Raw genomic sequence first — 27095 nt, 5'->3', positions numbered from 1 at the left:
CAATTTGTCAACCACAGGGGTACCTTCTGATAAACCACCTTGAATTCAGAGTGCAGACTTCGAGAACTGACCTTGCCCCAAAACCCTGATCGATTTCAAAGGTCAGCTTTGACTGATCACTGACCAGATCCCTAACTGATCTCTGTGTAGCTCTCCAACTCAGCTACTGATCCCCAGACTGGGTGCATCAGACCTGCAGGACCAGCTGTGACCCACTCCCAGTATTGAATGATATTGAATCCCTGACCCTGACAATTCCTAGCAGCTGATGGACTGTGTCTAAGTCCTGGATTGAGATTGAATGCTTTTTTGACTGTGATGATACCCCCTCATGGATAAGAGTCTCCTTGACTTGACCACGGATTACGCCTCTCATGTTTTCAGACATGGCCATTTAGCTGGAGTACATGCACAGTGATGGCCACATGAGCCACTTATAGGCATAGCATTATTGCAGCACAGTGCTGCACAGCAACATGTTCACCCTTTCGACTAATTACCGCTGACAACTATGATAATCTGCCTGGCATAAATGGCAAGACAGGGTAGAACAAGGGTGGGGAACCTGTGGCCTTACAGCCTTCTAGGCCATTGTGTGTGGCCTTTTGAATGAATCGAAATTTTGCAGAACAAATCTTTTATTTTTTATTAATATGTTTTTTTTTCATCCTTTATTATTTTTATTTTAATCTTAAAATGAATGTATTTAAAATACCAGAAAGTAAAAGAAAATTCAACGAAATTATCCTCACAGACTGACCGCCACAATTAAAATAATGTGAATTTTGAAGAATATATAATTGAAGTTTCTTGGATGCGGCCTTATTAGATTACAACTAATATAATGCGGCCTTTCAACATGAAAAGGTTCCCCACCTCTGGGATAGAATTACTGTAAGACCTTGAACTCAGAACAAGATACCAAAGCACAAAAGGTACGACAAGGCAAACCAGCGATGGTGTTAAAATCCAACTAAGTGTGATGTGAGCAAGTGCTAAGAAAGCAAGCAAAGACCACAGATGTGCACCCTCTTTGGTGAACAAGATAGTGCCTGCCTTTGGATGCAAAGTGGGCTGGCAGTAGCATTACAGTGTAAATTACAACACTAAAGTGTATTCCAAGTGAGGCAGAGATGTGGCACTTCTTTAGTAATTGCTTCAAATAATGCAACCTAATTTGACTTATATTCATAAATCTATACCGTACTATTCTGTATGCTAAATTTTCAGTATTGTCAATAAACATTTTAAGATAGGTTAGGGAAATGTCAACATTCAGATGAAGTCCTGATAAGTAAACAGCTGAAAGGACAGATAGAATCCACATCAAGGACTGCTGACTTAGTGAAATAAACCAAGTTGCATGGAACATACAAGTGGGTTCACATTTGTGCTGTTCTGCTTAATTTTCTTCTCACCCTGACACCAGTTTTGGACTGACTTACTGGTTAGATTTATTACAGAACTGCAGAAGTACACTTATGAACTTGATGTCAAAGCAGTCAAACAAAAAGAAAACTTATATTAATAACATCTGTTTGATTAAAATACTTCAAAGCAATATTTGAACTTTATGCATTTTATGAACAAGATTTTGGGTTTCATCCAGCCCACCCCTGCCACAAGTACAAACAATGGCATAAATCTTGTGATTTATCAGGTTCTAGTTCTGTGGACATCCAGGCCAATCTCACATCACAGTTTTCAGTCACAAGAGGATCCACAGAAGATGAAGTCTCTTCCAACTTGAACATACTTGAATAATACGGAGTCTATCCTGACTCCATAGTCTACAACTGGGTCAATGGAGGAATACTGTATAGGACTAAACAGAAATACCAGTCTGTACTCCAAATCATATAACAACATACAAAATACAAGTGGATTTCTCATAGCAGAGCTCTTGGTGAACATAAGTAAACACTGTATTATGTTAGATAATGTCCTATGCACTATCCTTGCCCTTAATTTACCACACTTAAATAAACAGAGTTGCATTTTTATTCCACAGTATTATTCTAGGAATGCCTCTGATACTTATTGGTTCAAAGTGCATAACTGACCATATTTGTGTAGGAATTGCAAATCTGTAAGCTGAATTATTATCTTTGTTCAGCTAAATGTTCAGTTCTAGCTTTTAGTTTGAACAAAAAAGGTGAACAGGAGAATGGTAGGAGAGATGTTCCAAAGTGCTGATAGTTAACAGCAATACTAGGGAGTAGAGGAGGTTATGTTTCTTTGTGGCTTTGAGGAACCATCCGGTAGTGTTTTCTCAAGTCCGTGGAAAAGATATCATAACACTACATTGAATAAGAGTAGGGGAGTCGAATTGACCAATACTTATACCTCAGTCAACATAATTAAGAATAGATCATGTGGTAATTATCGCATTATGTTTGCCAGAATTTGCAAAACACAAATTGGCTGCCATGTTTTCTCCACTGTAACAGTGATGATACTTCAACACTATTTCATAGGCTGCAAAGATACCAAATAAGTACACGTCTTTCTTTGTTACATATTTTGGTAATTTTATTAACCTTGGACTCTGAAGCATTTTTTTTTTGACAGACAACAGGAACAATGCTACAGGAAGGGTAGAAAGGGAGGCAAGAGAGGAGGGGGAGCGGCATTTTTGATAAGGGATAACATTACAGCTATGCTGAAGGAGGATATTCCCGGAAATACATCCAGGGAGGTTATTTGGGTGGAAGTGAGAAATAAGAAAGGGATGATCACCTTATTGGGATTGTATTATAGACCCCCCCCCAATAGTCAGAGGGAAATTGACAAACAAACTTGTAACGAGACCTCAGCTATCTATAAGAATAATAGGGTAGTTATGGTAGGGGATTTTAACTTTCCAAACATTGACTGGGACTGCCATTGTGTTAAAGGTTTAGATGGAGAGGAATTTCTTAAGTGTGTACAAGACAATTTTCTGATTCAGTATGTAGATGTACCTACTAGAGAAGGTGCAAAACTTGTCCTACTCTTGGGAAATAAGGCAGGGCAGGTGACTGAGGTGTCAGTGGGGAGCACTTTGGGGCCAGCGACCATAATTCTATTCATTTTAAAAGAGTGATGGAAAAGGATAGACCAGATCTAAAAGTTGAAGTCCTAAATTGGAGGAAGGCCAATTTTGACGGTATTAGGCGAGAACTTTCGAAAGCTGATTGGAGGCAGATGTTTGCAGGTAAAGGGACGGCTGGAAAATGGGAAGCCTTCAGAAATGAGATACCAAGAATCCAGAGAAAGTATTTTCCTGTCAGGGTGAAAGGGAAGGCTGGTAGGTATAGGGAATGCTGGATGACTAAAGAAATTGAGGGTTTGGTTAAGAAAAAGAAGGAAGCACATGTCAGGTATAGACAGGATAGATAGATCGAGTGAGTCCTTAGAAGAGTATAAAGGAAGTAGGAGTATACTTAAGAGGGAAATTAGGAGGGCAAAAAGGGGACATGAGATAGCTTTGGCAAATAGAATTAAGGAGAATCCAAAGGGTTTTTCCAAATATATTAAGGACAAAAGGGTAACTAGGGAGAGAATAGGGCCCCTCAAAGATCAGCAAGCAGCCTTTGTGTGGAGCCACAGAAAATGGGGGGAGATACTAAATGAGTATTTTGCATCAGTATTTACTGTGGAAAAGGATATGGAAGATATAGACTGTAATAAAATAGATAGTGACATCTTGCAAAATGTCCAGATTACAGAGGAGGAAGTGCTGAATGTGTTGAAATGGTTAAAGATGGATAAATCCCCAGGACATGATCAAGTGTACCCGAGAACTCTGTGGGAAGCTAGAGAAGTGATTGCTGGGCCTCTTGCTGAGATATTTGTATCATTGATAGTCACAGGTCAGGTGCCGGAAGACTGGAGGTTGGCCAACGTGGTGCCACTGTTTAAGAAGGGTGGTAAAGACAAGCTAGGGAACGATAGACCGGTGAGCCTGAGCTCAGTGGTAGGCAAGTTGTTGGAGGGAATCCTGAGAGACAGGATGTACATGTATTTGGAAAGGCAAGACCTGATTAGGGATCGTTAACGTGGCTTTGTGCGTGGGAAATCATGTCTCACAAACTTGATTGAGTTTTTTGAAGAAGTAACAAAGAAGATTGATGAGGGCAGAGCAGTAGATGTGATGTATATGGACTTCAGTAAGGAATTCGACAAGGTTCCCCATGGGAGACTGATTAGCAAGGTTAGATCTCATGGAATACAGGGACAACTAGCCATTTGGATACAGAATTGGCTGAAAGGTAGAAGACAGAGGGTGGTGGTGGAGGGTTGTTTTCTCAGGCTGGAGGCCTGTGACCAGTGGAGTGCCAGAAGGATCGGTGCTGGTTCCTCTACTTTTTGTTATTTACATAAACTATTTGGATGCGAGCATAAGAGGTACAGTTAGTAAGTTTGCAGATGACACCAAAATTGGAGGTGTAGTGAACAGCGAAGAGGGTTAGCTCAGATTACAACAGGATCTGGCCAGATGGGCCAATAGGCTGAGAAGTGGCAGATGGAGTTTAATTCAGATAAACGCAAGGTGCTGTATTTTGGGAAAGCAAATCTTAGCAGGACTTATACACTTAATGGTAAGGTCCTAGGGAGTGTTGCTGAACAAAGAGACCTTGGCGTGCAGGTATATAGCTCCTTAAAAGTGGAGTCGTAGGTAGATAGGATAGTGAAGAAGGCATTTGGTATGCTTTCCTTTATTGATCAGACTATTGAGTACAGGAGTTGGGAAGTCATGTTGCGGCTGTACAGGACATTGGATAGGCCACTGTTGGAATATCGCGTGCAATTCTGGTCTCCTTCCTATCGGAAAGATATTGTGAAACTTGAGAGGGTTCAGAAAAGATTTACAAGGATGTTGCCAGGGTTGGAGGATTCGAGCTATAGGGAGAGGCTGAACAGGCTGGAGCTGTTTTCCTTGGAGCGTCGGAGGCTGAGGGGTGACCTTATAGAAGCTTACAAAATTATGAGGGGCATGGTTAGGATAAATAGACAAAGTCTTTTCCCGAGGTCAGGGAGTCCAGAACTAGAGGGCATAGGTTTTGGGTGAGAGGGGAAAGATATAAAAGAGATCTAACGGGCAACTTTTTCATGCAGAGGGTGGTACGTGTATGGAATGATCTACTAGAGGATGTGGTGGAGGCTGGTACAATTGCAACATTTAAGAGGCATTTGGTTGGGTATATGAATAGGAAGGGTTTGGAGGGATATGGGCCGGGTGCTGGCAGGTAGGACTAGATTGGGTTGGGATATCTGGTCGGCATGGACAGGTTGGACCAAAAGGTCTGTTTCCATGCTGCATATCTCTATGACTCTATGACAACAATCTGTGAATAAAACACTATCATTTAAGAGTGATCCAAAGGCAAGGTCAATGTGAATGAAGCAATCAAAGCTTCTAGACAGGTCTTCAACAGTCAAGATCTTCAAAACATTAAAATTCAGCTGTTACAATCCTCCCTAGATTTAACTTTCCAGATCATCTGTCAAACCCATAATTGTCGCGTGACCCAGTAACCCTACTGGGAGCAACTGTGTACACTCACTTGTGATTTACCAGGAAGTCAATGGAACCTGGACATGAAATACTCTGGTTGCACAATACCTGATTTCACTATAAACCTTTGCTGAAAATGTGAAAGTTGGCAGCTGCCTTTTACCCCAACAATCTAATCAGCTAGACGCTTTAGAAATAGAAATGGTATTTTCATGAATAAGACTGGTAGTCAGACATATATGCTTTCATTGTTAACAGAACACAAGAGAGAGAATGTATTCTTTCAGAGACCTTGGACGACCATTACTGATTTACAAGGAGATACAAGGTTTAATGATGCAGTATTAAAGTTTACAAGTAAATCAAGTATACTAAGTAGAAAGTTATAAGAAGAAGTGGGTTTGAACTAATAATTCAAAAGGAATGAAGCCACATATAGAGTATGCTTACAAAGGTAAAGTAAACTTGATTTAACACACTACATTACGTATTCTATTAATTTGTGTTTTTCAGAAAACCCACAAATTAGGGGGAACAGATTTAGGACTGAATTGAGAAGGAACTTCTTCACTCAGAGAGTTGTGAATCTATGGAATTCCCTGCCTCGTGAAGTAGTTGACACTACTTCAGTAAATGTTTTTAAAGTTAAGATCGATTCTTTTTAACAATAAAGGAATTTAGGATTACAGTGAGAAGGCGGGTAAGTGGAGCTGAGGCCACAAAAAGATCGGCCATGATCTTATTGAATGGCGGAGCAGACTCGAAGGGCCAGATGGCCTACTCCTGCTCCTAGTTCTTATGTTCTAAAAGACATTACAAATCCAAAGCATAACTATGTTCAATGATTAACATGATACAGTTAGTCTGCTGAGCCCTCTAATCTGCTGCATGGATATTAGGTTGACAATCTGCTACTTGTAGCAGAAAGGTTTGGTTGCTCATGTATTCCCATTGAATGGCTATTCCTAATATCCAATGAACTTCCTGCTCTGCATAAAATAAAGTTGGTTACTCCACTGTCAGGCCAGACAACTGATTTCAGTTATGGTACCAGCAGTGCCCGAAGACTGCCTATTTCATGGATGCAAAATTTTGTTCAAATGAACAAGATCAATTTAGATTATGTTAAGGTGACTGGAATATTGTGATTTATCAGATTCTTTTCATGCTGAAAGCAATAGCATACATACAGCATGTAGTATTTCCTAAAATGAAAGTTTTAATGGAATTACTTCTGGAATTCTCTTGTGGATTTCAGAATTAATCACTTTATGACTTGCAAAGTGATTTTGTCTACTTTTCATTGCTAAACTGTTTTCAGTTTTATACAGCAGTGTAAAACGTTTTTAGGCTATTTAAGTGACATTATTTAGGAATAGTGTTGAATAAAGGATCACTGGCTACTGTTCTGAAGTTGAAGGTGTGTACTATACTTCTAAGAAAGAGTGAATGCTGTTTTGCACTGAGAGCTTACAAGCACCTGCCAAATGACTAGCTGGCAGTCTCAGAGTGTACTGGAAAATTGAAAATATATAACATTTGGTAGTGAAATAGACACCTGAGTTGGTTGCTATTTTGACAATAATTTGAACTTAACCAGTTTAAATTATGCCCCAGGATATTAGAACTCAATTGAGTTTGAATATATTGTTTTTGCCGACATCGAACCAATGATCCGATTCTGGGGGTATGAAAAAGGCAGGCAGTTTGAAAGTCAGACAGAATAACTGCCATCGAGAGAGTAACTGCCTTCGAAACACCCTCTATCAAAGGTATCTTTTTGTATGAAACATCTTCACAGTAAAAAGAAAGAAGATGACAAAGGGAGATCTTCATCCACAAGAAGACAGGCATCAACGACAACAGCTTTGGTTTTGAAATTAAGTTAATGTAATTTTACTACGTGTTTAATTGGAACATGTATTGTTTTAGAGTCGGAGGAAGATAATAAGCAGTTCAGAGCAAGGGGGGTGCTTAGAGCTGTGAATAGTTGTTGTTTAGTATTCACTTTTAGATTTAAAGAATTAACTGATATTATTTCTTTAAATATTGGAATTTGGGAGTTCTCGGTCACTCATATATTAACAGATTACAAGGCAAGATGAGCTTTTCCCAGTTTTTGCTTTAATTAACAGAGGGGTTCACTGCAGTGTTGTAACTCTATGAAGTGCATAACAGATAACTGAAGTAACTCCACGATGGCCAGTATCCCATCACCAAGACACCCTTTATTTACATGTGCAGAGTACATGACATGGACCCAGCTAGCTCAGAGGTAGCTCTGAGATTTGCCAGAAACCTGACACCCCTGTTTATATCTGGCAGCCAGGGCTCCCTGATTGGTTCAGGTTAACAGCCCCAATCAAGGAACTGATATTCTATGAGGTCCACCTGACTGACCTCGTTCTAATCACTACATCCTTCCTCCTCTAAGTCCTGGTACATAGGCCTCTTCTTTTGCCTGTAGCTTCTGGTCCAGTTAGAGAATTAGAGAAGGCTTGAGCTCCTAATAACCAAAAAAGGTGGTGGTCCACAAGCTGTCAGGAGAATTACTCATTGCTTTTGGTCTGCGCCAATGTCAATTACATAGAAAAAAATTGCCTTCTTTCCATATATTGGGCCCAGTTTTCAGTGGCAGGATTGAATGAGTCAAATGGTGGCATGATAGCAAAAATGCTTATCCCATCTCAAAGAAAACTGCTGCGAGCAATCCTCTTCAGGGGCGAATTTTTCTTACATCGCCACTGAAGTAACTCGACAAATGCTAGCGTCCCATCATCAAGGAGGAGAAAGTGAGGACTGCAGATGCTGGAGATCAGAGCTTAAAAATGTGTTGCTGGAAAAGCGCAGCAGGTCAGGCAGCACCAAAGGAGAAGGAGAATCGATGTTTTGGGCATAAGGCCTTCTGGCTTATGCCTGAAATGTCGATTCTCCTTCTCCTTTGATGCTGCCTGACCTGCTGCGCTTTTCCAGCAACACATTTTTAAGCTCCCATCACCAAGTCTATCTTTATTTACATATGCACAGGACATGACACGGACCAAGCTCCCTCAAAGCCAGCTCCTAGAGTGAACAGAACCCCTGACACTCCTATTTCGATCTGTCAGCCAGAACTTCCTGATTGGACCATGTTATCAGCCCCAGTCAGGGTATTTATATTCTATCAGCTCCATTGGGCTGACCTCATTCATGTAACTACAGCGACAAGGCAAATTTACTCATGCCATGTTTCAAGCAATGGACCCACACTGAAAAGCAGTGTGGGTGGTTGCCAGAAAGTGCTAATGGAGACACAATGCTATATCCTCAGTTATCTGACTCATACACCCCATGAACACAGTTCCACTCTGGGAGCACTTAATTTAGCTTTATGTACATTGTCAGGCATTTTAGAAGTATTCAATTCAGACTATAGTTGGTATAGAGCCTGTTCAGAATCTTATAAATGGCTCACCTGTACAGAAAGAGATAATAAATATGCAACGTGACATTGGACTTGGTAACAATATTGTAGCAGTCACAAGTTTGAAATACAATTCTAAAATCAGAATTGGAAATAAATTAAACAGGATTACCATAAAATTATACCCTTGAATCCAGTTGAAACCTTGTTCAGATTTCCCTTTTTTGATTGGAGGTGAGATTTGATCTTAATAACACAAGATTAAATATCTGGTATAGTACAGGAATAACATTAAATTTCTGCAGTGCCATTTTTCCCCACTAGATGTCACAGGTACATTTGTTAGTGTTGCAGAGATCAAAATTGAAATTAACAGCAGTGAAAAATGATTGTCATCGCGAATTGGTTGAAGAAAATTGAATGAAGCTTAAGTGAAGACAAACTTTAGTCTACTGAATTGTGCCTCATTTTAAAAGTTACACAAGAAGAAAACATATCTGTCAAAATATCACATTCTTGTATACGTTATCATATCACTCAATCATTCCCTATTTACAATTGCTTAATTGGGAGCGGACATTTTGTACAAGAATCATTTGTAGTGACACTGTGAAAGGGTCAATAGATTCAGTGTTATGACGTTGAAGGCGTGTACTGTACTTTTAAGAGAGAGTGAAAGTGGTTTTGAACTGAGATCTTGCAGGCACCTGTCATGTGAAAATTGAAAATATGTAATATTTGGCTGCGAAACAAGTATCTGAGTTTTGGTCGCCGTGCTTTCACAACAGTTTGAATTTCACTAATTTAAATTATGCTCCAAGATAGTAAAACCCAATCAAATTTGAATTTTACTGTTTTGTCAACATCGAACCAATGAGATGATCCAATGTGTCGGGTACAAAGAAGCTGGCATTTTGAGAGTCAGCCAGACTGAGGACCAACTGCCATCACCAGAGTAACCGAGCAAAACACTCTCTATCAAAGGTACCGCTTTTATAAGAAACATCTTTAAAACAGAAGACCGAAGACAACCCAGATAGATCTACAGCCAGAGAAAGGTCAGTGGAGACGACTGCCACTGATTGGTTTTGAAAATTAAGTTAATATAATTTTAATATGGGTGGTTAGTGGAACAGTGTATTGTTATAGAGTTGGAGGCAGATAACAAGCAGCCAGGAGAAAGGAGACGTAGAGTCGTAAGTAGTTCTTATTTAATGTTCAATTTTAGAGTTAAAGAATAAATTGATATTTTTTCTTTAAACACTGTAATCTGGGAGTTCTCGGTTACTCATACTTGAGCAGATTATGAGGCAAGGTGAGCTTTTCTGGATGTTTGGTTTAATTAGCAGAGGGGTTCACCCAGTGTTGTAACAATAGCATGAATGCAAAGTACTGCCTATCATTGGATTTAATCTTTATCCTTTCACTGTAAGTACAATGCAGTTTATGCCCATTTAAATATTGGTAAATGTAAGGATATCACCTTTCACATCTTCCACAGAGGAGACTAAGTAGACTTTGCTTATTCTTTCAAAGAGAATGGCAGTCTAATGCGAGGTGCTTGCAATGTGTCACCAACTTTTGGGATTTTTCAGTGATGAGTCAGGCAAATAAACAAGATACCAGATCATATAAGAACATAAACATCAAATGGAAAACCATGTTTGTCACAAAGTAGGTTGTGTAATCTCACGGGTTTAAGGTAACTCTTTCTTTTGATTATCCATGAAAAACCTTGCTTGTGCCATTACTGACAATCTATTTACTCACTTCTACTGTTGTAAAACTCTTTGCCTGGGAGTCAAACGTGTATAATTCTTTCTAAATGTTTCTATGGAAGCATACACTGGCAGTACTTCTGTCCCTAAATAAAATGCCATTCCCATTCAAAGAATCCAGAAGCAAAGTTCAAGTTCGAGTGTTGTTTTTGTACCATCTATCTGAATGAAAATAATTAATAATAACAATGGTGAAAAGATGGCACAGAATTTATTCTTAACTACCAGAGATAGATATTGACAGAGAATAAGAATGGTAAAGATTTGATTTAACTTTTTAAATTTGGAATGTGGTGTAAGCCAACATCAACTATTAAATTAATTTTTTTCAGTTAAAAGTAAAGGTCGTCAATGTAACAGGGAGTTATGCTATTCTTTTGTAAATAATGAATTTAAACATAAAACATAGCTTAATCGCCCATCAAGTCTGCTCTGCCAATCAATAAGTTCATGACTGATCTGATAATCCTCAACACATTTACCTGCCTTTTCCCTGATACCCTCGGTTCCCTTACTGATTAAAAATCCCTATATCGCAGTTCTGGTTATGCTTTCACAGCCCTCTACAATAAAGTATTACACAGATTCACCACACTCAGCGAGAAAAAGATTCATCCTCATCTTTATTTTCTCTCTTTTGCTGGGATTATGCCCTCTGATACTAGATGCTCCCACAAGGGGAAACAATTTCTCTGCATTAACTCTGTCAAATACCCAAGAATCTTAGGTGTTTTAATAAGGTGTCCTGTCATTCTTCTAAACTTCAACAAGTACAAATTCAATCTATTCAATTTCTCCTCAAGAAAATTCTTCCATACCCAACTCTGTGAACCTTCTCTGGACTGCCTCCAATGCCACTATATCTTTCCTGAGATCAAGGGACCAAAACTGCTCAGAATATTCTTGTTTAGATCTGACTAGTGCGTTGTAGAGTTTTAGTAAGAGGTCTCTGTTTCTATATTCCGGTTCCCTTGAAATATAGAAATTTACAAAGATGTTGCCAGGCCATTTGCCAGCACTTGGCTCATATCCCTCTATACCCTTCCTATTCATATACCCATCTGATGCCTTTTAAGTTCTGTAATTGTAACAACCGCCACCACTTCCTCTGGCAGCTCATTCCATTCACGAATCACCCTTTGCGTGAAGTAGCTGCCCTTTAGGTCCCTTTTTAATCTTTCCCCTTTCACCCTAAATCTCCTGCCCCCCACCCCGGGAACATATTTATCCTATTCATGCCCCTCATGATTTTATAAACATCTATAAGGTCACCCCTCACCCTCTGATGTTCCAGGGAAAAAGCTCCAGTCTATTCAGCCTCTCCCATTTCTGTGCTGTACACCTCTATGACTCTATGACTCAATGGTCTGAGTTATAGGGAACAGTTGGACAAGCTAGGACTTTTTTTTGAGTGTAGGAGATTGGGGGAATCTTATGGAATTATGTAAGATCATGAGAGGCATGTATAGGGTAAATGCACTCAGTCGTTTTCCCAGGAATGGGAAATCAAAGACTAGAGGGCATCAGTTTAAGGTTAGAGAAAAAAGAATAAAAGAGAACCTGAGGGGCAACTTTTTTACACAGAGGGTGGTACATTTATGTAATTAGCTGCCAAAGGAAGTGGTGGAGGCACGTACATTAACAATATTTAAAAGGCATTTGGACAAATACAAGGATAAGAAAGGTTTAGAAGGATATGGGCCAAGTACAGGGAAATGGGTTTAGTGTTGATAGACATTTTGGTAGGCATGGACCAGCTTGGGCTAAAGGGCCTGTCTCCATGCCAAGGGACTCTATGACTCTACGATTCTAGCTTTATGTTGTTCCTGCATGAGGATCCCAACTCTGTGGTGCAGTCTTTTTCCATTTTAATGATATTCAGCTCTTCTATTTTAACTTCCTAAGTGCATAATGTCACATTTTCTCATGTTACATTCCATCTGCGAAGCTTCTTCCCACAATCAGTGGAGTAAGAGACTTGAAAAGGAAGATTAATTTCAATTGACACCATTGTACAAAATCAGTCTATTCTTTGTTTGTTAGAATTTTAAGTATGATTTTTTATTAATTACGATTGCTACAATCTATCAAGGGTCATATGTATAAATTGCAAAGATTACTGTTCAAAAGATTTTATGGGTTGTGATATTGTGAGTTAAATACACAGATTAAATGGTGGACATCTCATTAAACTGACCAATTACAATGTAAATCAACAATAGTTTACAAATACCACATATATACAGAGGTATAAACAATGACAATTAATTTAATTCAAAAACATTGCTTCCATGAAATGCACCTTTAAAAGGAGTTTGGAACAAGGTTTGTAATTCACAGCTGTTGAATGTTATGATTACTAGTTTTGATTTCTACAAGTGGGAGATGTTGCAAATAATTAAATAAATTATCATTTCCAAAGAATGAATCCCAGGATTTACACTTCAGCTGACAATACAGGCACTACATCTCAGAATGTTTGTCAAACTATATAGCATGCTTTTCAGTTCCTAACATTAATATAAAAAGTGACCAATGATGAAGCTTTCCTAATTAAAAGTATTCATAATTATGATCATTTTTACATTTAATTACAACCACCTTACCTTAACTGTGGACTTTCTTCACTCGAACCAGTTTCAAAATTATCTTTAACTTCATTATCATTTTTTGCCTTCCTGCTGCACTTCTCCTTGCTCGTACCTAGAACAACACAAAGAACAAGGCCAAACAGTTACACAATACATTAAGTTCTCTACTTAATGCTAAGGGGCTGCATTCCTAAAAATCATGACTTATGTGAAGCAGTTCTATGTGGTTTCCACAGGAAAGAATGTTGGAACTGTCGTTAGTTCCGTATTACATCACTGATCAGGATAAAAAAGAAATATTAAACATTATACCCTCGAACTGAACCTTTTTTTAGATTATTTAATTTCAGAGTCTTTAGATGAGACTAAATTCCCTACAGTGTGGAAACAGGCCCTTCAGCCCAACCAGTCCACACCAACCCTCCGAAGAGTAACCCACTAAGACCCATTTCACTCTGACTAATGCACCTAACACTATGGGCAATTTAGCATGGCCAATTCACCTAACCTGCACGTTTTTGGACTGTGGGAGGAAACCGGAGCACCCGGAGAAAACGCACGCTGACATGGAGAGTATGTGCAAACTCTACACAGTCACCCGAGGCTGGAATTGAACCTGGGACCCTGGTGCTGTGAGGCTGCAGTGCTAACCACTGAGTCACCATGCCGGCTGAATATATTTTTCTGTTCAAGAACCAGATTCAATCTGAAGCTGGAGCTCCAATGCTGTGGAATTGCAAATAATTCAGAAGTACTGAGGCATTTACAATCCATTTTTTTAAAATGCTGCTTCCCTCTCCTGAATCCTTATTGACAGTGAGGGCTTGCAATAAGAGCAGTAAGACTTCTGCACCATCAGAACTCTCACTTCTTTGATATCAGAGCTCTGGCTTCAGATTCAATCTGGATCTTGAATGGAAACAAAATAGAAGAGTCACATGGATGAGTTCAGGAGGAAGATGGGGTCACAACCTGGAAGTCAGAAGTGAAGATGGGTGAGGATACAGGCCACGACCTGGGGGTCAGAGAGCCGGGAAGGCACCAATCAGGTGATACAGGAAATGAAGTTCAATAAATCTCATGAGGCTCAGCCAGAATACAACTTCCATGAATTTACCAACGTTAAAAGTGAAATCATGTTTAATCAGACTATTTTGAATGAGACTTTACCATGTAACATAGTAGTGGAATATTCACTTGAAAATCGTTAAAAGGATCATTTATCATGTGTCTACACAACTCATAATATTGGTGGAGTAATTGTTAATTCCCATCATTCACTTTTCATCTTGGGTTGTTCTAGTGCAAGATGTTCATTGCTAGTGATTGTGTTGTAATCATATCCTTTAGGTTCTTATGTTTATATACACAATGGAAAATTAAAATACAGTAGCAGTTCTGCTAATTCGCACTAGTCCTTCCCTCCAGACTGCAAAATCTGTTCTTTGTTATCATAAAAGGTATAAACAAGTGGGCAGGATGTAAAAGTCAAGTTTGTTTTTCCATGGAATCATGAACTAATTCCTGTAATTGTTTCCTAAGGCTGATCTTTTATAAAAACATTCTTACCAGCTGCATGAAGTTCAGAATGTAATAATTTGTTTCACCACAAAACTTATGACAATCACAGTTTTTTTTTGCATTTCAAAGGAAAAAAATAGTTCTAGACCTGTCACAGTTTAATAATATTAATGAAACTCTCAAAGATAACTACAACATACTCTAGTTAAGTGTGTAGCTGATTCCCACTATTTGTATACACTTATCAGAAGTATACACTTAAGAGGAGTAGCAATAAAGTATGTCATAGTAAAACAAAGCAGCTTGCCTGGAAAACCCTTTTAGATTCATAGCAGTTTTGGACAGTTTAAAGAGCTGAGAGTATTTATTCTGGCAAGATTTGAGTACATAGTAAGTACTCTCATCACACCAAGTGGCAAAACAGAACTTGAATGAAAATCAACAGCATTTTTATAACATTTAATAAGTCAAAACAAAATTGTGTTGTACAATAAGTAAATCACTTGGGGTGTGAAAGGCAAATGTTTTTGTACACAAGTAAAATGGGTTTCCGCTCAGATACAGACTAAACACTGTTTTATTCCATACACTACTGTCCCATGAATATAGGCGCTCCTTTACGTATAATTCAAAGGGATTTTTTTTTTAAAAAAGCAATATAATTGGAGCAATTTATGCAACAGTATCATTATCTGCAGACTTCAATTTGGTCTTATACACAGAATCAAAACAAAATCAACTACTTTCCATGCCACAATATTTTTCATAAACAAGGGCTACGTGGTCGATTGGACAATTTTGTAAACAATTAGCATATTGATTTATGAAAAAAACATTGGCAATTACCTGCTAAATGTAAATCAGAAACATCCTTCTCACTCTTCTGCATTGCTGATAGCTTTAACAGCTGATAAGCTCTTGTTTCTGTTAGTTTCAAAAAATAATAAACATCATCTGAGCTTTAATATACTAAAATAGAAACAGACAAATTGGTATGAAGATAAGCCAAAATACACACCAATCCAATTTTTTGTCTCAATGATCAGCTGTATTTATTGTTGTATAAAACAAAATGCTTCCATATAAGGGGCATTTTTCGTTACCTTGAGTCTCGCTCCTCACACCAGAGCCCAAGACAAATCAGGAAAAATGTCCCACACACATTTTTGTTGATTTAAGTCATTAACCTGGACTAACATACCCCAGGTAGATTTCACACCTGCAAACAGGTGCCAATTCACTTAACTACTGCAGGCTTCAGGATATTGTTGTAACAGTGATGGCCATGAGTTATTCTAGTTGTAGTCCAAAATGAAAGCAGACCTCTAACCTTAATAGCTTTTCATTAAGGCCCGGAAAAGGGGAATGTTTACTAATTCTGGCTTTCACAATGTCATGGTGCCAATTCTTCTGGCTGACCAGACGATCTAAAATCCAGTTCTTCTAGCCAGTGGGGAGTGAGGAAAGTAAGGCAGGGGTTTGATCACTTCATCTCAGCTTGGTTGCAGAGAATTGGAATAGTTCCACCCGTTTCAAGCTCAAGCATTCTCTCCCATCAGTGAGAAAACCATGAAAATACCAGAAAGACAAAAAAAGCAAGAGACCTGGCATGGCAGCTTCCTGCATCTTTTGTCTCTTATTTGTATTCAAGAATTTAACTTGCTGCAGGAACCAAATAGGTCACGTTGGAGAATATAAAAATGTAGTTCATGTGGCTTTTTGGTCGACTTTGAGTTGACAAGCTCAGTCTCAGGCGAATAAGTATTTATTTTCTAACACCGTGTTGATAGCGAGCAAACTTTGGATTTAAATCAGGAAAATAATTTTGGATGGAACAAACAAAAGAATTACAATAAGCAAATGCTTAGATATTCTACAGGAGGCTCTTGTGCCTCACCAGCTATTTTCCCAACTCCTCATATTCAATGAAGCTTTGTCAGTCAGCAGTTTATAAGACCTGGGTGAAGATGTGCCATTAGTCAATGCTGCACATTGACATGGTGAGATAACAAAACAGGGAAACCAGTCACAATGTTATGAGCAGCAGGCCGTGGTTGACCTTTCCAATTACTTGACGGTGTTTTTCCTCAACTTTAAGCTTTACAGTTACAAATGAGATGAAGCAATTAAACTTTTATAAACTGACACATTCTGACTGTTTTGACCAAATATTATTTGGAAATATAATATGTTTGGTTAGATTAGATTAGATTCCCTACAGTGTGGAAACAGGCCCTTCAGCCCAACAAGTCCACACAGACCCTCTGAAGAGTCACCAACCCAGGTCCATTCCCCTACTCCCTACTCATGCACCTATCACTATGGGCAATTTAGCATGGCCAATTCACCTGACCTGCATATCTTTGGATTGTGGGAGGAAACCGGAGTACCCGAAGGAAACCCACGCAGACACTGGGAGAATGTGCAAACTCCACACAGTCACCCGAGGCTGGAATTGAACCCGGGTCCTTGGCGCTGTGAGGCAGCAGTGCTAACCACTGAGCCACTGCCTATAATTCTACAGTATTTACAGAACAAAACACCAACATGTTCAAAACGTAAGTGTTAAGCATAGGTGTAGTTCATAGTTACAAAATAAAGAGAAATTCAAGTAAAACTAAGACACAAAGAAATTTCTTCTCCAGAAGTGCAGCAAATGCCTAGAATTCTCTATCTGAGGGATCAATGATTTTATTTAATAAAAAGAGGGTTGATAGATTTTTGAAATATCGGCAAGTTAGCTGATGAGCTGGCACAAAAGATGAGAGCTGATTAGCAAGTTTGAGGCACCAAGCTGGCGAATCCTGCTCTATTTCATTTGCTTTGGTAAAAATTCATATTAAAAAAAAAGCCACTTCCACAACCAAAAGCAGACCTTGTCAATTCAGCCCATAATTAACTTTGTAGTGGACTTCAATAGCCCAGAATGAAATATCATCCTTCTGACTGAAGATTCTATCAGGGAAATACCCTACTCAGCTGGACAAACAGCTGAAAATTGGAATGAACTCAGAGGAAAACTTCAGAAATGTTACTCTACAATGTCATCTTGTGGTCAGAGTCTGGACCTGCATTCTCACTGGCAACCGTTTACATACAAGATTTGAACTATAAACACTAACTAAGGTTGTTTTAATGTCAAATGTTGACCTGAAAGTAGAGTAGTTTAACTTTATTTGTCATTTCTACCACATGCAGCTGGTATAATAAAAATGAGACAGCATTCCTCCAGGACCAAGGTACTACATAAACACACAGACTACATGAGAACGCAGTCAGACACAGGGCAGCATAAAGTGCATAGAAAAATGCAAAACATGCAAGGTTTTGCACAGCACAGTCAGTCCTGACAAGACAATCAGCACAGTGGTGGACAAATAACAATGTAACAATGATCATTAATAAAACATTATTTCAGCAGCAATTCAAAAAGTTGTCTGAAAACTGCAAATGGAATACAGCATGATCATACAGTGTTAAGGAGCCTGATGGCTTGAGGGAATAAACCATTGCACAGTCTGGCCGTGAGACAGTCAATACTCCGTTATCTTCTGCCAGATGGCAGGAGGGAGAAAAAATTTGAATGAAGGATGTGTGGGGTCGTCCACAATGCTGTTAGCCTTTGGGTTGCAGCATGTGATGTAAATGTCTGTACTGGAGGGAAGAGAGACCCCGATGATCTTCTCAGTTGTCCTCACTATCCATTGTAGGGTCTTATGATCCGAGACAGTACAATTCCCAAGTAAGGCAGTGATGCAGCAGCTCAGGGTAGTCTCAATGAATCCTTTGTGTAACAAGTGTGAATGATGACAATGAAGATTGAACAGTTAAAGCATTCTAGAGGATTCAAGATTTAGTCATGATGGACTCTGGGAAGCACCAAGGTGTGTATGTCCATCAGTCCTTTAAGGTAGCAGGACAGATAGTTTATGGATGTGTAACAAATGCTGGCCTAACCAGCAACATCCACATTCCATGAATGAATTAAGCAAGGAGATAAGGTGATGAGGAATTATGTGGGATACTCATTTTTATCAACTGACGCAGAGAGTTTAAGTGCAGGGAGGCAATGCTGAAACCACAGGAACATTACAGGAGGAGTGTGATTGTGCTGGAGAGGGTGCAGAGGGCATTTAACAGGATGTTGTCTGGGCTGGATAATGTAGTTACCAAGTGAGATTGGACAGACTGAAGCTGTTTTCCTCAGAGCAAAGGAGATTGAGAAGGGACATGATTGATATGTACAGACAGGATAGATCAAGAGGAACAATTCCCCTTGGTGGTGCAATCAATAACAAGGAGGCATAGAATTAAGGTATGGGTCAAGAAGTTTAGAGAGGACGTGAGGAGAAATATTTGCATCCAGAAGGTGGTGGAAATCTTCAACACACTGCCTGAAAGGGTGATAGACACAAAAACCCTCCGAACATTTACATAGCATTTAGATGCACATTTGTGATACAAAAGCATTTAAGGCTTTGGTCCAGGAGCTGGAAAATGGGATTAGGATAGTTAAGTGGTTGTTTTTGACCAGCATAGACTCTATAGGCCAAATGGCCTTTTTCTATGCTGTAGACCTCGATGACTCTATAATACAAAGCATTTAATTGGAAAAGAAATCACAAGCATATTTTCTCTTTTAACCAACAATTCCTTGATATTGAGAGATGAGAATACACAAGCACTTGATCCTTAAACACAAATTAGTTGATTACTGAAATAATTCATGAATAATTTTCTAATTTATGTTTCTAATTTTCTTTTTCTACCACTGCTCAAGTAGCTGTGAATTTCCAACTTTCAACTAATTTTTTTTCTTTTCACCTAGTTCTAAAGCAAAACTGTTTCAAATTTACAATCAGAAGAGGAGATTCTAATACCAAGCAGCTGCAGTGCACAATTAGCACGATACTTAAAAGAGCTATTAGCAGTCATCTTCTATGTTACAGATGTGTGTTGTAAAAATTTCACAGATAATAAATAAACAAAAATATTGCTGTTAGAAGGTTTGTTCATTGCACATCCTTCTGCTCTCCAAACTTAATGAGAGCAAATTAAGGAGTTTTCACAAACCATATAGTCTATATAATTAATATCACAAATTAAAACAAGGATTCATCGTAACGCACAAAAAATGCCACACCATTACATCTGGCACTGGTTGAATGAACTAAATTGTATAATGACCTCAAAATGAGATTAAATATAAAACAGCCAAAATATAACTTGTAAAAGGACCCTTTACTTGGATGTTTGATATATGCTCAAACATTTAAAACTAATTGTACTGGCTGTGCTTGAAGCATGAAAACAAATTAGAAAATCAGAAGCATTATATGAAGCATTTTCCTGCATTAGTAGAATGTTAATTACATCTAAAATCTTGTGAAGACATAACATTATAATGCCTTTCTTTTAAAACTGATTGGAACTAACAGTGGGGACCTGATTCATTTGCACGGTTCCACTGTCTTTCAGATACTGACAGGTCCACATTGTTATATCCATCCAATTATCCTTATTAAGTTAACATGTTTTCTCATATTCTTCATGAGTGAAATATTGTTTTTACAAGAAATTAACAAATGTAAATGTAATTACATTCAAGTATGATCCAAATTTCATTAACTACTATCATTGTATTTCATCCACAGCCCTCAAATGCTTCAAAATCTGTCATATTCAGGTGTTTTATTACAGCAACCTAAATTTAGGCCCACTGGAAGAAACTTACATTGATTAGAGAGATTCACTTTGTACAGTATCTAACAATGAATCTGAGAATACGTTTTAATATTTTTGCATGTCTTTGTAATCACATCCTCAGACCTTATGAAAATCACCAGTAAAATAATCTTAAAAACATTTATTTAGCTGAAATTAAATAATGCCTTTAACAATTTTACAAACAAAATGCACGTTGAAGGACAAGAGGATATCTGTTCATTCTAGCTGTTATGATTATTACAGCTCTTCAGTAGTGGTCAAAGTATCATGAAAAAATTGAGCAAATCGAGGTGAAATCTGTGTTTCTGAAGATCTTTGGATCATAATCATATTTATTTACTTTTTCTTGTAGTTTAATAGTTCAGCAGAATGCACTTTCAAGCAGTGTGGCTGAATTATTTTGCCAGAAAAAAAAAGAAAATTCCTCAAATAATATGCCTCCCAAAAGTCCTGTACAAGACAGGCATGAATTTAGTAGATTAATAATATTAGATTTTCCTGTAAATCTGAACAATCTGCAGCAGTGTTGACTTGTAGTGAAGTGAACCAGGAACAGAGTGGGGATATCTAATTGGGGAATTTTGGGATGAGCTGAAAATGTGATTACACAGCACAGTAACTGTGTATATAAAATCAAACTAAAATTTAACTGCAAAAGTTCCAAGTCCATTGATTGCACTGAAGAGGTACAATATGGTTAAGAGCTGGAAAAATTGGAGCAGTAAATGGCAGATGAGAACAAATGGCAGATGACTTAACACTTTGTCCCTTTTTAAGAGGGACAGGGACAGAAACATTTAGTAGAATCCTGCTGTCACAGTTCATATCCCATTCCCACAACCACACTTCTGCTACTCTTGATCTGTCAACTTGCTCCACAGAGTACAATGCTTAGGGGTAAACAGCAAGATAACTCCAAATGGCATGAGGATCCATACAATTATTTTTGAACCTTTCCTGACTCTACATAGTTTGAGTGCATCAATATTAGATGTTTTGGAGGTGTATCAGTGTCACTTACAAATTTTCAACCTCTTTCACATTACTTAATCCTGCTATTACCTTTTAAACTATATTTCTTATGATCACTGTTGCTCAGCTTCTAAACTTGGGATCATGACTAAATAATAGACTTTTCTCCAACTCTACTTTAAAAATACTGAATAAACGTGTGATAATGAATAATCCTATTATTTTATCTCAAGTTTGTCAAAACTGTTCACATACATTTCATTTCAAGATAGAACAACTGACAATAATCCCCAGACAATAGTCTCCTCTTCTCAAATTGTACAGACGCTGTATAATATGAATATAAAGTTCAAATCTGGATTCGATCATTTTGCAGGAAAATATTAGCCAAGAAACTTAAAGAGTAACTACTAAAATGGTGTCTCTTTCCTTCTATTTAGTTGTGCTTGTTCATTGCTGACATCATACAGGGATACATTATATGCATATTATATGGATTAGACTCCCTACAGTGTGGAAACAGGCCCTTCGGCCCAACAAGTCAACACCAATCCTCCAAAGAATAAACCACCCAGAGCCATTTCCCTCTGACTAATCCATTTAACACTATGGGCAATTTAGCATGGCCAATTCATCTGACCTGCACATCTTTGGACTGTGGGAGGAAACAGGAGCACCCGGAGAAAACCCACGCAGACGCAGGGAGAATGTGCAAACTCCACACACATAGTTCACCCAAGATTGGAATCGAACCTGGATCCCTGGCGCTGTGAGGCAGCAGTGCTAACCACTGAGCCACCATGCCACTCATATACTTCGCACAGCATAGATATTTAGACTGCAGCTTGAATTTTAGGTGAGCAGAATAAGAATGTCAATAGTTCAACTTCTCTCTACCACAAGGAGGCTGAAATTATGTATAGCACCACATGCGAGTTAATACAGACCATGACAAGCTATTCCACTATATACTGAACAATAAAAGCGGAGAATATGATCTCACTTGACAGGGAATAAATTCAAAGCTAATTTGCAGAAAATATTTTAGCAAGAAAGTGATCAATCTATGGAACAGTTTTCCTATGGAGCTACATCAAGGCGTTAACAATTGTTCATTCAAAGTTAAATCAGTTGAATTTATTTTTTAAAATAAGCTCAGCTTATGTATGTCAGAGGTAAAACCAACAGCTCTTGTTACTGACATTAACGAATGCTGCTCAGATGTCTAGCAACTTTTGCAGCAACTTTCCCAAAGTTAAATTTAAGCAATAAATCAATGGGATCACAAGGCAATTCCTGGATTTACACACTTAACATGTTCAGACATAAGTTGTTGTTGGCTTCCCAGGGCAATAACAAAACCTAGAGATAGGTTTGACATCAGTACAACTGCAAAATCAGGGCCATCATTTTGGAATAGAGTATATGATTAATTTGAAACACTGCAAACATGCTTTGGTGGAATTGGATCAATAAAGTTTAAAGCTCTCTCCACCCACATTGTTGATGTCACATTAGGCCTGGAACTATGGACACAGATTAGATGCTATGATTAGTCAACAAATGTGTTTTATTTCCAGCACAGGAACAGAAGCAATCCTTCAGCTTTTGAAGTCTGTTTTCTTATTCAGTTAGATCATATCAATAACTACACTGACCTGCCTCAGTTCTTTACTCTTTAATAACCTGGACTAAAAAGAAACCAGGAGAAAGTGAGAACTGCAGATGCTCGAAATAAGAGTCAAAAGGTGTGGTGCTGGAAAAGTACTACAGGTCAGGCAGCATCCGAGAACTGACGTTTCAGGCATAAGCCCTTCATCAGGAATGGGAGTAGGGGGGAGCTAAGAGATAAATAGGAGGGTGGGGTTGAATAGTTCATCAACTTCACGAACACCTTCCACCCTGACCTCAAGTTCACCTGGACCATCTCAGACACCTCCCTCCCCTCCCTGGACTTCTCTGTCTCCATCTCCGGTGACCAACTCAACATGGACGTCTACTTCAAACCCACCGATGCCCATTGCTACCTGGACTACTTCTCCTCTCACCCCGCCGCTTGTAAAACATTATCCCTTAGTCCCAATTCTCACACCTCCACCATATCTGCTCCCAGGAGGAGCAATTCCACTTCAGGACATCACAGATAGCTTCCTATTTCAGAGGCTGCAATTTCCCCTCCCAGGTGATCAACAATGCCCTCCAGCATATCTGATCCACCTCCTGCACCTCTGCACATCTCTCTAAATGCAACAGGGATAGAACCCTCTGGTCCTCATTTTCCAACCCACTAATCTCCAGATACAGCACATTATCCTCCGCCATTTCTACCAACAACAATCAGACCCAGCCACCACAGATATATCATCCTCACCCTAACAGCATTCCACAGAGACCATTTCCTCCGCAAGTCCCATGTTAAGTCCATGCCCCTCCTCCCCCTTGGCACCTTCTCTTGCCGCCACAAGAGGTATAAATCCTGCGCCTACACCTCTCCCCTCACCTCCGTCCAAGGCCCCAGAGGTTCCTTCCACAACCAGCAGAGATTTTCCTGCACATCCAAACACCTCATGAACTGTTTACGTTGCTCTTGATGTGGTCTGCTCTATATTGGGGAGACAGGACCCCAACCCGCAGAACATTTCAGGGAACATCTCTGGGATACATGCACCAAACAGCTTCACTGCCCTGTAGCCGACCACTTTAACTTCCCTACCCACTCTGCCAAGAGCATGCAAAGTCCTGGGCTGCCTCCACTGCCAATCCAAGCCACTTGACACCTGGAGAAAAAATGCCTCATCTTCCGCCTTGGGACCCTTCAACCACATAGCATCAACGTCAACTTCACCAGTTTCCTCATCTCCCCTTGCCCACCTCATCCCAGATCAAACCTTCCAACTCGGCACCGCCCTCTTGAACTGTCCTACCTGTCCATTTTCCTTCCCACCTACCCGCTCCACCCTCCCCTCCAATCTATCACCAAACACCCCCCACCTGAATCTATCTGTTGCCTTCCCAGCTACTTCACCCCACCCTCCTATTTATATCTCAGCCCCTTTTCTCCCACAACATTCCTGATAAAGGGCTTGTCATTCGTGTGGTCGAAAATACCTTTCTGACTTGATAACAGCATCCGATTAGAGAAGAAAATCACTCAAGAGTTTACTAGCAAGTATCAGCATGAGACAGTTAGTTTCAAAAGCTGAACAATCTTCTCCATCCAGGGTAATCTGAGGTAGACTGGGCATTATTCAGGATGATAAATAGTGGACATTGTCCTTTCATGAATCTTCTTGATATACAAGGGCTGATGATTTGGTCAGATAGTCATTATCACACAGAATAATTTTGATGAATCTTATTACAGCATCAAGCTTCACAGTTTGTAAATGCCTGAGGATCTAAATACGAGATTGTCAATAAGATCTCCCTCGTGGCCTAGACCTGATGACTGTATGATGAAAACCTTCAATTTCTTCTCTCCTTTAAGCAACGTTTAAGCTCTTAAGCTACTTAAATACGAACAAAATCATTTCATAATTACTTTGATTACTATGCCTGTCGTGTCAATTTTTCCTAGACTGTTCTCATATGCACTAATGAACTAATATCTCTGCATTTTTATAGCTTATATCTTTTTTTTAATTACAGAATTTTTTTCATTATTGACAAAGTTAGTGCAAGAGATATGAGTAACCTTGATGGTTCTAAGTTCAGTTCTGTATGTTTCTTTGTGAGTCCAGTCATCCAAAGGCCTGATCTTAAAATGTACTGAATTTGTGCTCAAAATCAACAATGGCAGCTTGAGAATTTAAATTTCATTTTAAAAAACTTGAAGTTGAGAGCCGGCACCAGTAAACTGTGCCAGATTTTTGTAAAATCCAAACTGCTTCATTGACCTCATATGGAGCAGGAGGCAGGCTCCCCTGGCCCAGTCTAACAGATGCGTGACGAATGCAACTGACCCTTAATTTCCCCACGATCTGACCGCACAAGTGACTAAGTGTATCGATTGATTACAAGAACAGAAATAAAAGTGAACAAATGATTCATTTGAAGCCTCGGCACAGAAACAGAATGTGCTGAAGGCAAACATAGCTCAGTTGTTCCTGCAATGTTTTTCTTACTATCACCAGGTCAATGATGCTCAGATTGGACTCATCAAGCGCCATTTGGTTCACTAGAACTTTGGTCTAAATATGAACACAAGAAGTGAAGAGTGATTAACCTCGATATTAAGACAACATTTAACCATATCTAGTTTTTTAAAAAAAACCTAATTAAACAGTGAAAACTCTTCCATGGTTAGAGTAATCCCTCCACAAAGAACAATAGTTGAGATTGTTGGAGGCCAGTTATCTCAGTCCAGGGTTCATTACAGAGTTAAATTCCTAGGTGGGCCTCACAACTGCTATCGGTTGGATAGTATGCTTAGAACATGTGCCAACTTTAAGACAGCTCTCTTTGAGGATCAAAATTGCAAAAAGTCTCATAATAGAAACTGATAATAAAAAGTCCTCAGGCTCATCATGCCTTCCCCCATGACTATGGGACTATTTAAAGTGGACAGCAATTATGACCCAAAAGGACAAACACAGATACTTTGGCTATTGAACAGAAGTAGCCATACCAAGGTCCCAACTTACATGTGATCCTCCCAGCACACGCTGTCAAAGGTACACAAGGGGTATCCCAGAAACAGCATGTCTACTACCTTGCAGTGTATAAAGAAGAATGGGAATAGGCAATACCACCATTGCTTTAGTAGCACAGAAGTTACCTTAGATGTTTACACTTATAATATTATTCTTCTAAACATTGCATTTTTTTAAACACTGTACTCACTCAGTTGATAGCTTCTACACCAAACCTACCTTGCTGTTTGGTAATACTTAGGTCAAAGCTCGGCACAGGAACTCCTGGTTTAATTTCTAAGTCATCATTGAAACTGGATGGTAAGCTGCAAGATGAGTCATCGCTTGGAAAAGACTGTTTTTCAATGTCTTTTGGAAGGATCTTCTTCAATAATGCGGTTGCCTGATTAGCAATTAAAATTGATAAGAGAAAAAGAAAGTGCTACATAGTCTCAGAACAATTAGGAAAATGTAACTATTTTGACATCAATTAATAACTATTATCCTAAAATCTTCATGTAACTACTATTAATTGTTGAAAAACCCATGTGCTGACTTTGAAGCAATTGCCCACAAAGATCTTTGGCATGGGTTTCAACATTCCCAATGTTAGTTTGAATGATGCAAAAATCAAGGGGATGTCTAGTACAGGTTGTTCTGCTATAACATACATTGCATTAACACATACTCACTACAACACGATTGATGAATTGGGGACACTGTTTAAAACATGTGTTGGCTGTAACACGATTACATCGCCAACACTTTAAGTGCTGTTTCTAAAGCACGATTTTTCTATAATGCGGGGTTGCACAAGAACACAACCATCATGTCATAGAAGATTCAGCTGTATTGTAAAGCAGGGTAAGTAGTCAATCACATCAAAGAATTTTTACAAAAACCACAAAATAAAATGCTCAATTCTCTTCACTTCTCAAATTTTACAGAGAATGAAATGAAGCTTGGGGCATA

General features: G+C 38.9%; 1 protein-coding gene across 5 annotated transcripts in view; it reads right to left on the bottom strand.

Moving 5' to 3' along the window:
• The window catches only part of kiz (kizuna centrosomal protein), a 202420-nt gene that overhangs the window by 53718 nt on the left and 121607 nt on the right, over positions 1-27095 (bottom strand). For all 5 annotated transcript variants that reach the window (XM_072581417.1, XM_072581418.1, XM_072581419.1 and 2 more), the window contains 3 exons: positions 26364-26526; positions 15640-15717; positions 13288-13384 (listed from right to left, as the gene is read on the bottom strand). In XM_072581417.1, coding sequence (XP_072437518.1) covers positions 13288-13384; positions 15640-15717; positions 26364-26526 — 338 coding nt within the window. The remainder of the gene's footprint in view (positions 1-13287; positions 13385-15639; positions 15718-26363; positions 26527-27095) is intronic.

The sequence above is a fragment of the Chiloscyllium punctatum genome, chromosome 11 (assembly GCF_047496795.1).
Source record: "Chiloscyllium punctatum isolate Juve2018m chromosome 11, sChiPun1.3, whole genome shotgun sequence".
NCBI lineage: Eukaryota > Metazoa > Chordata > Chondrichthyes > Orectolobiformes > Hemiscylliidae > Chiloscyllium > Chiloscyllium punctatum.
Note: the sequence above shows the minus strand (reverse complement) of the source record. Positions and strands in the feature narration are given on the sequence as shown.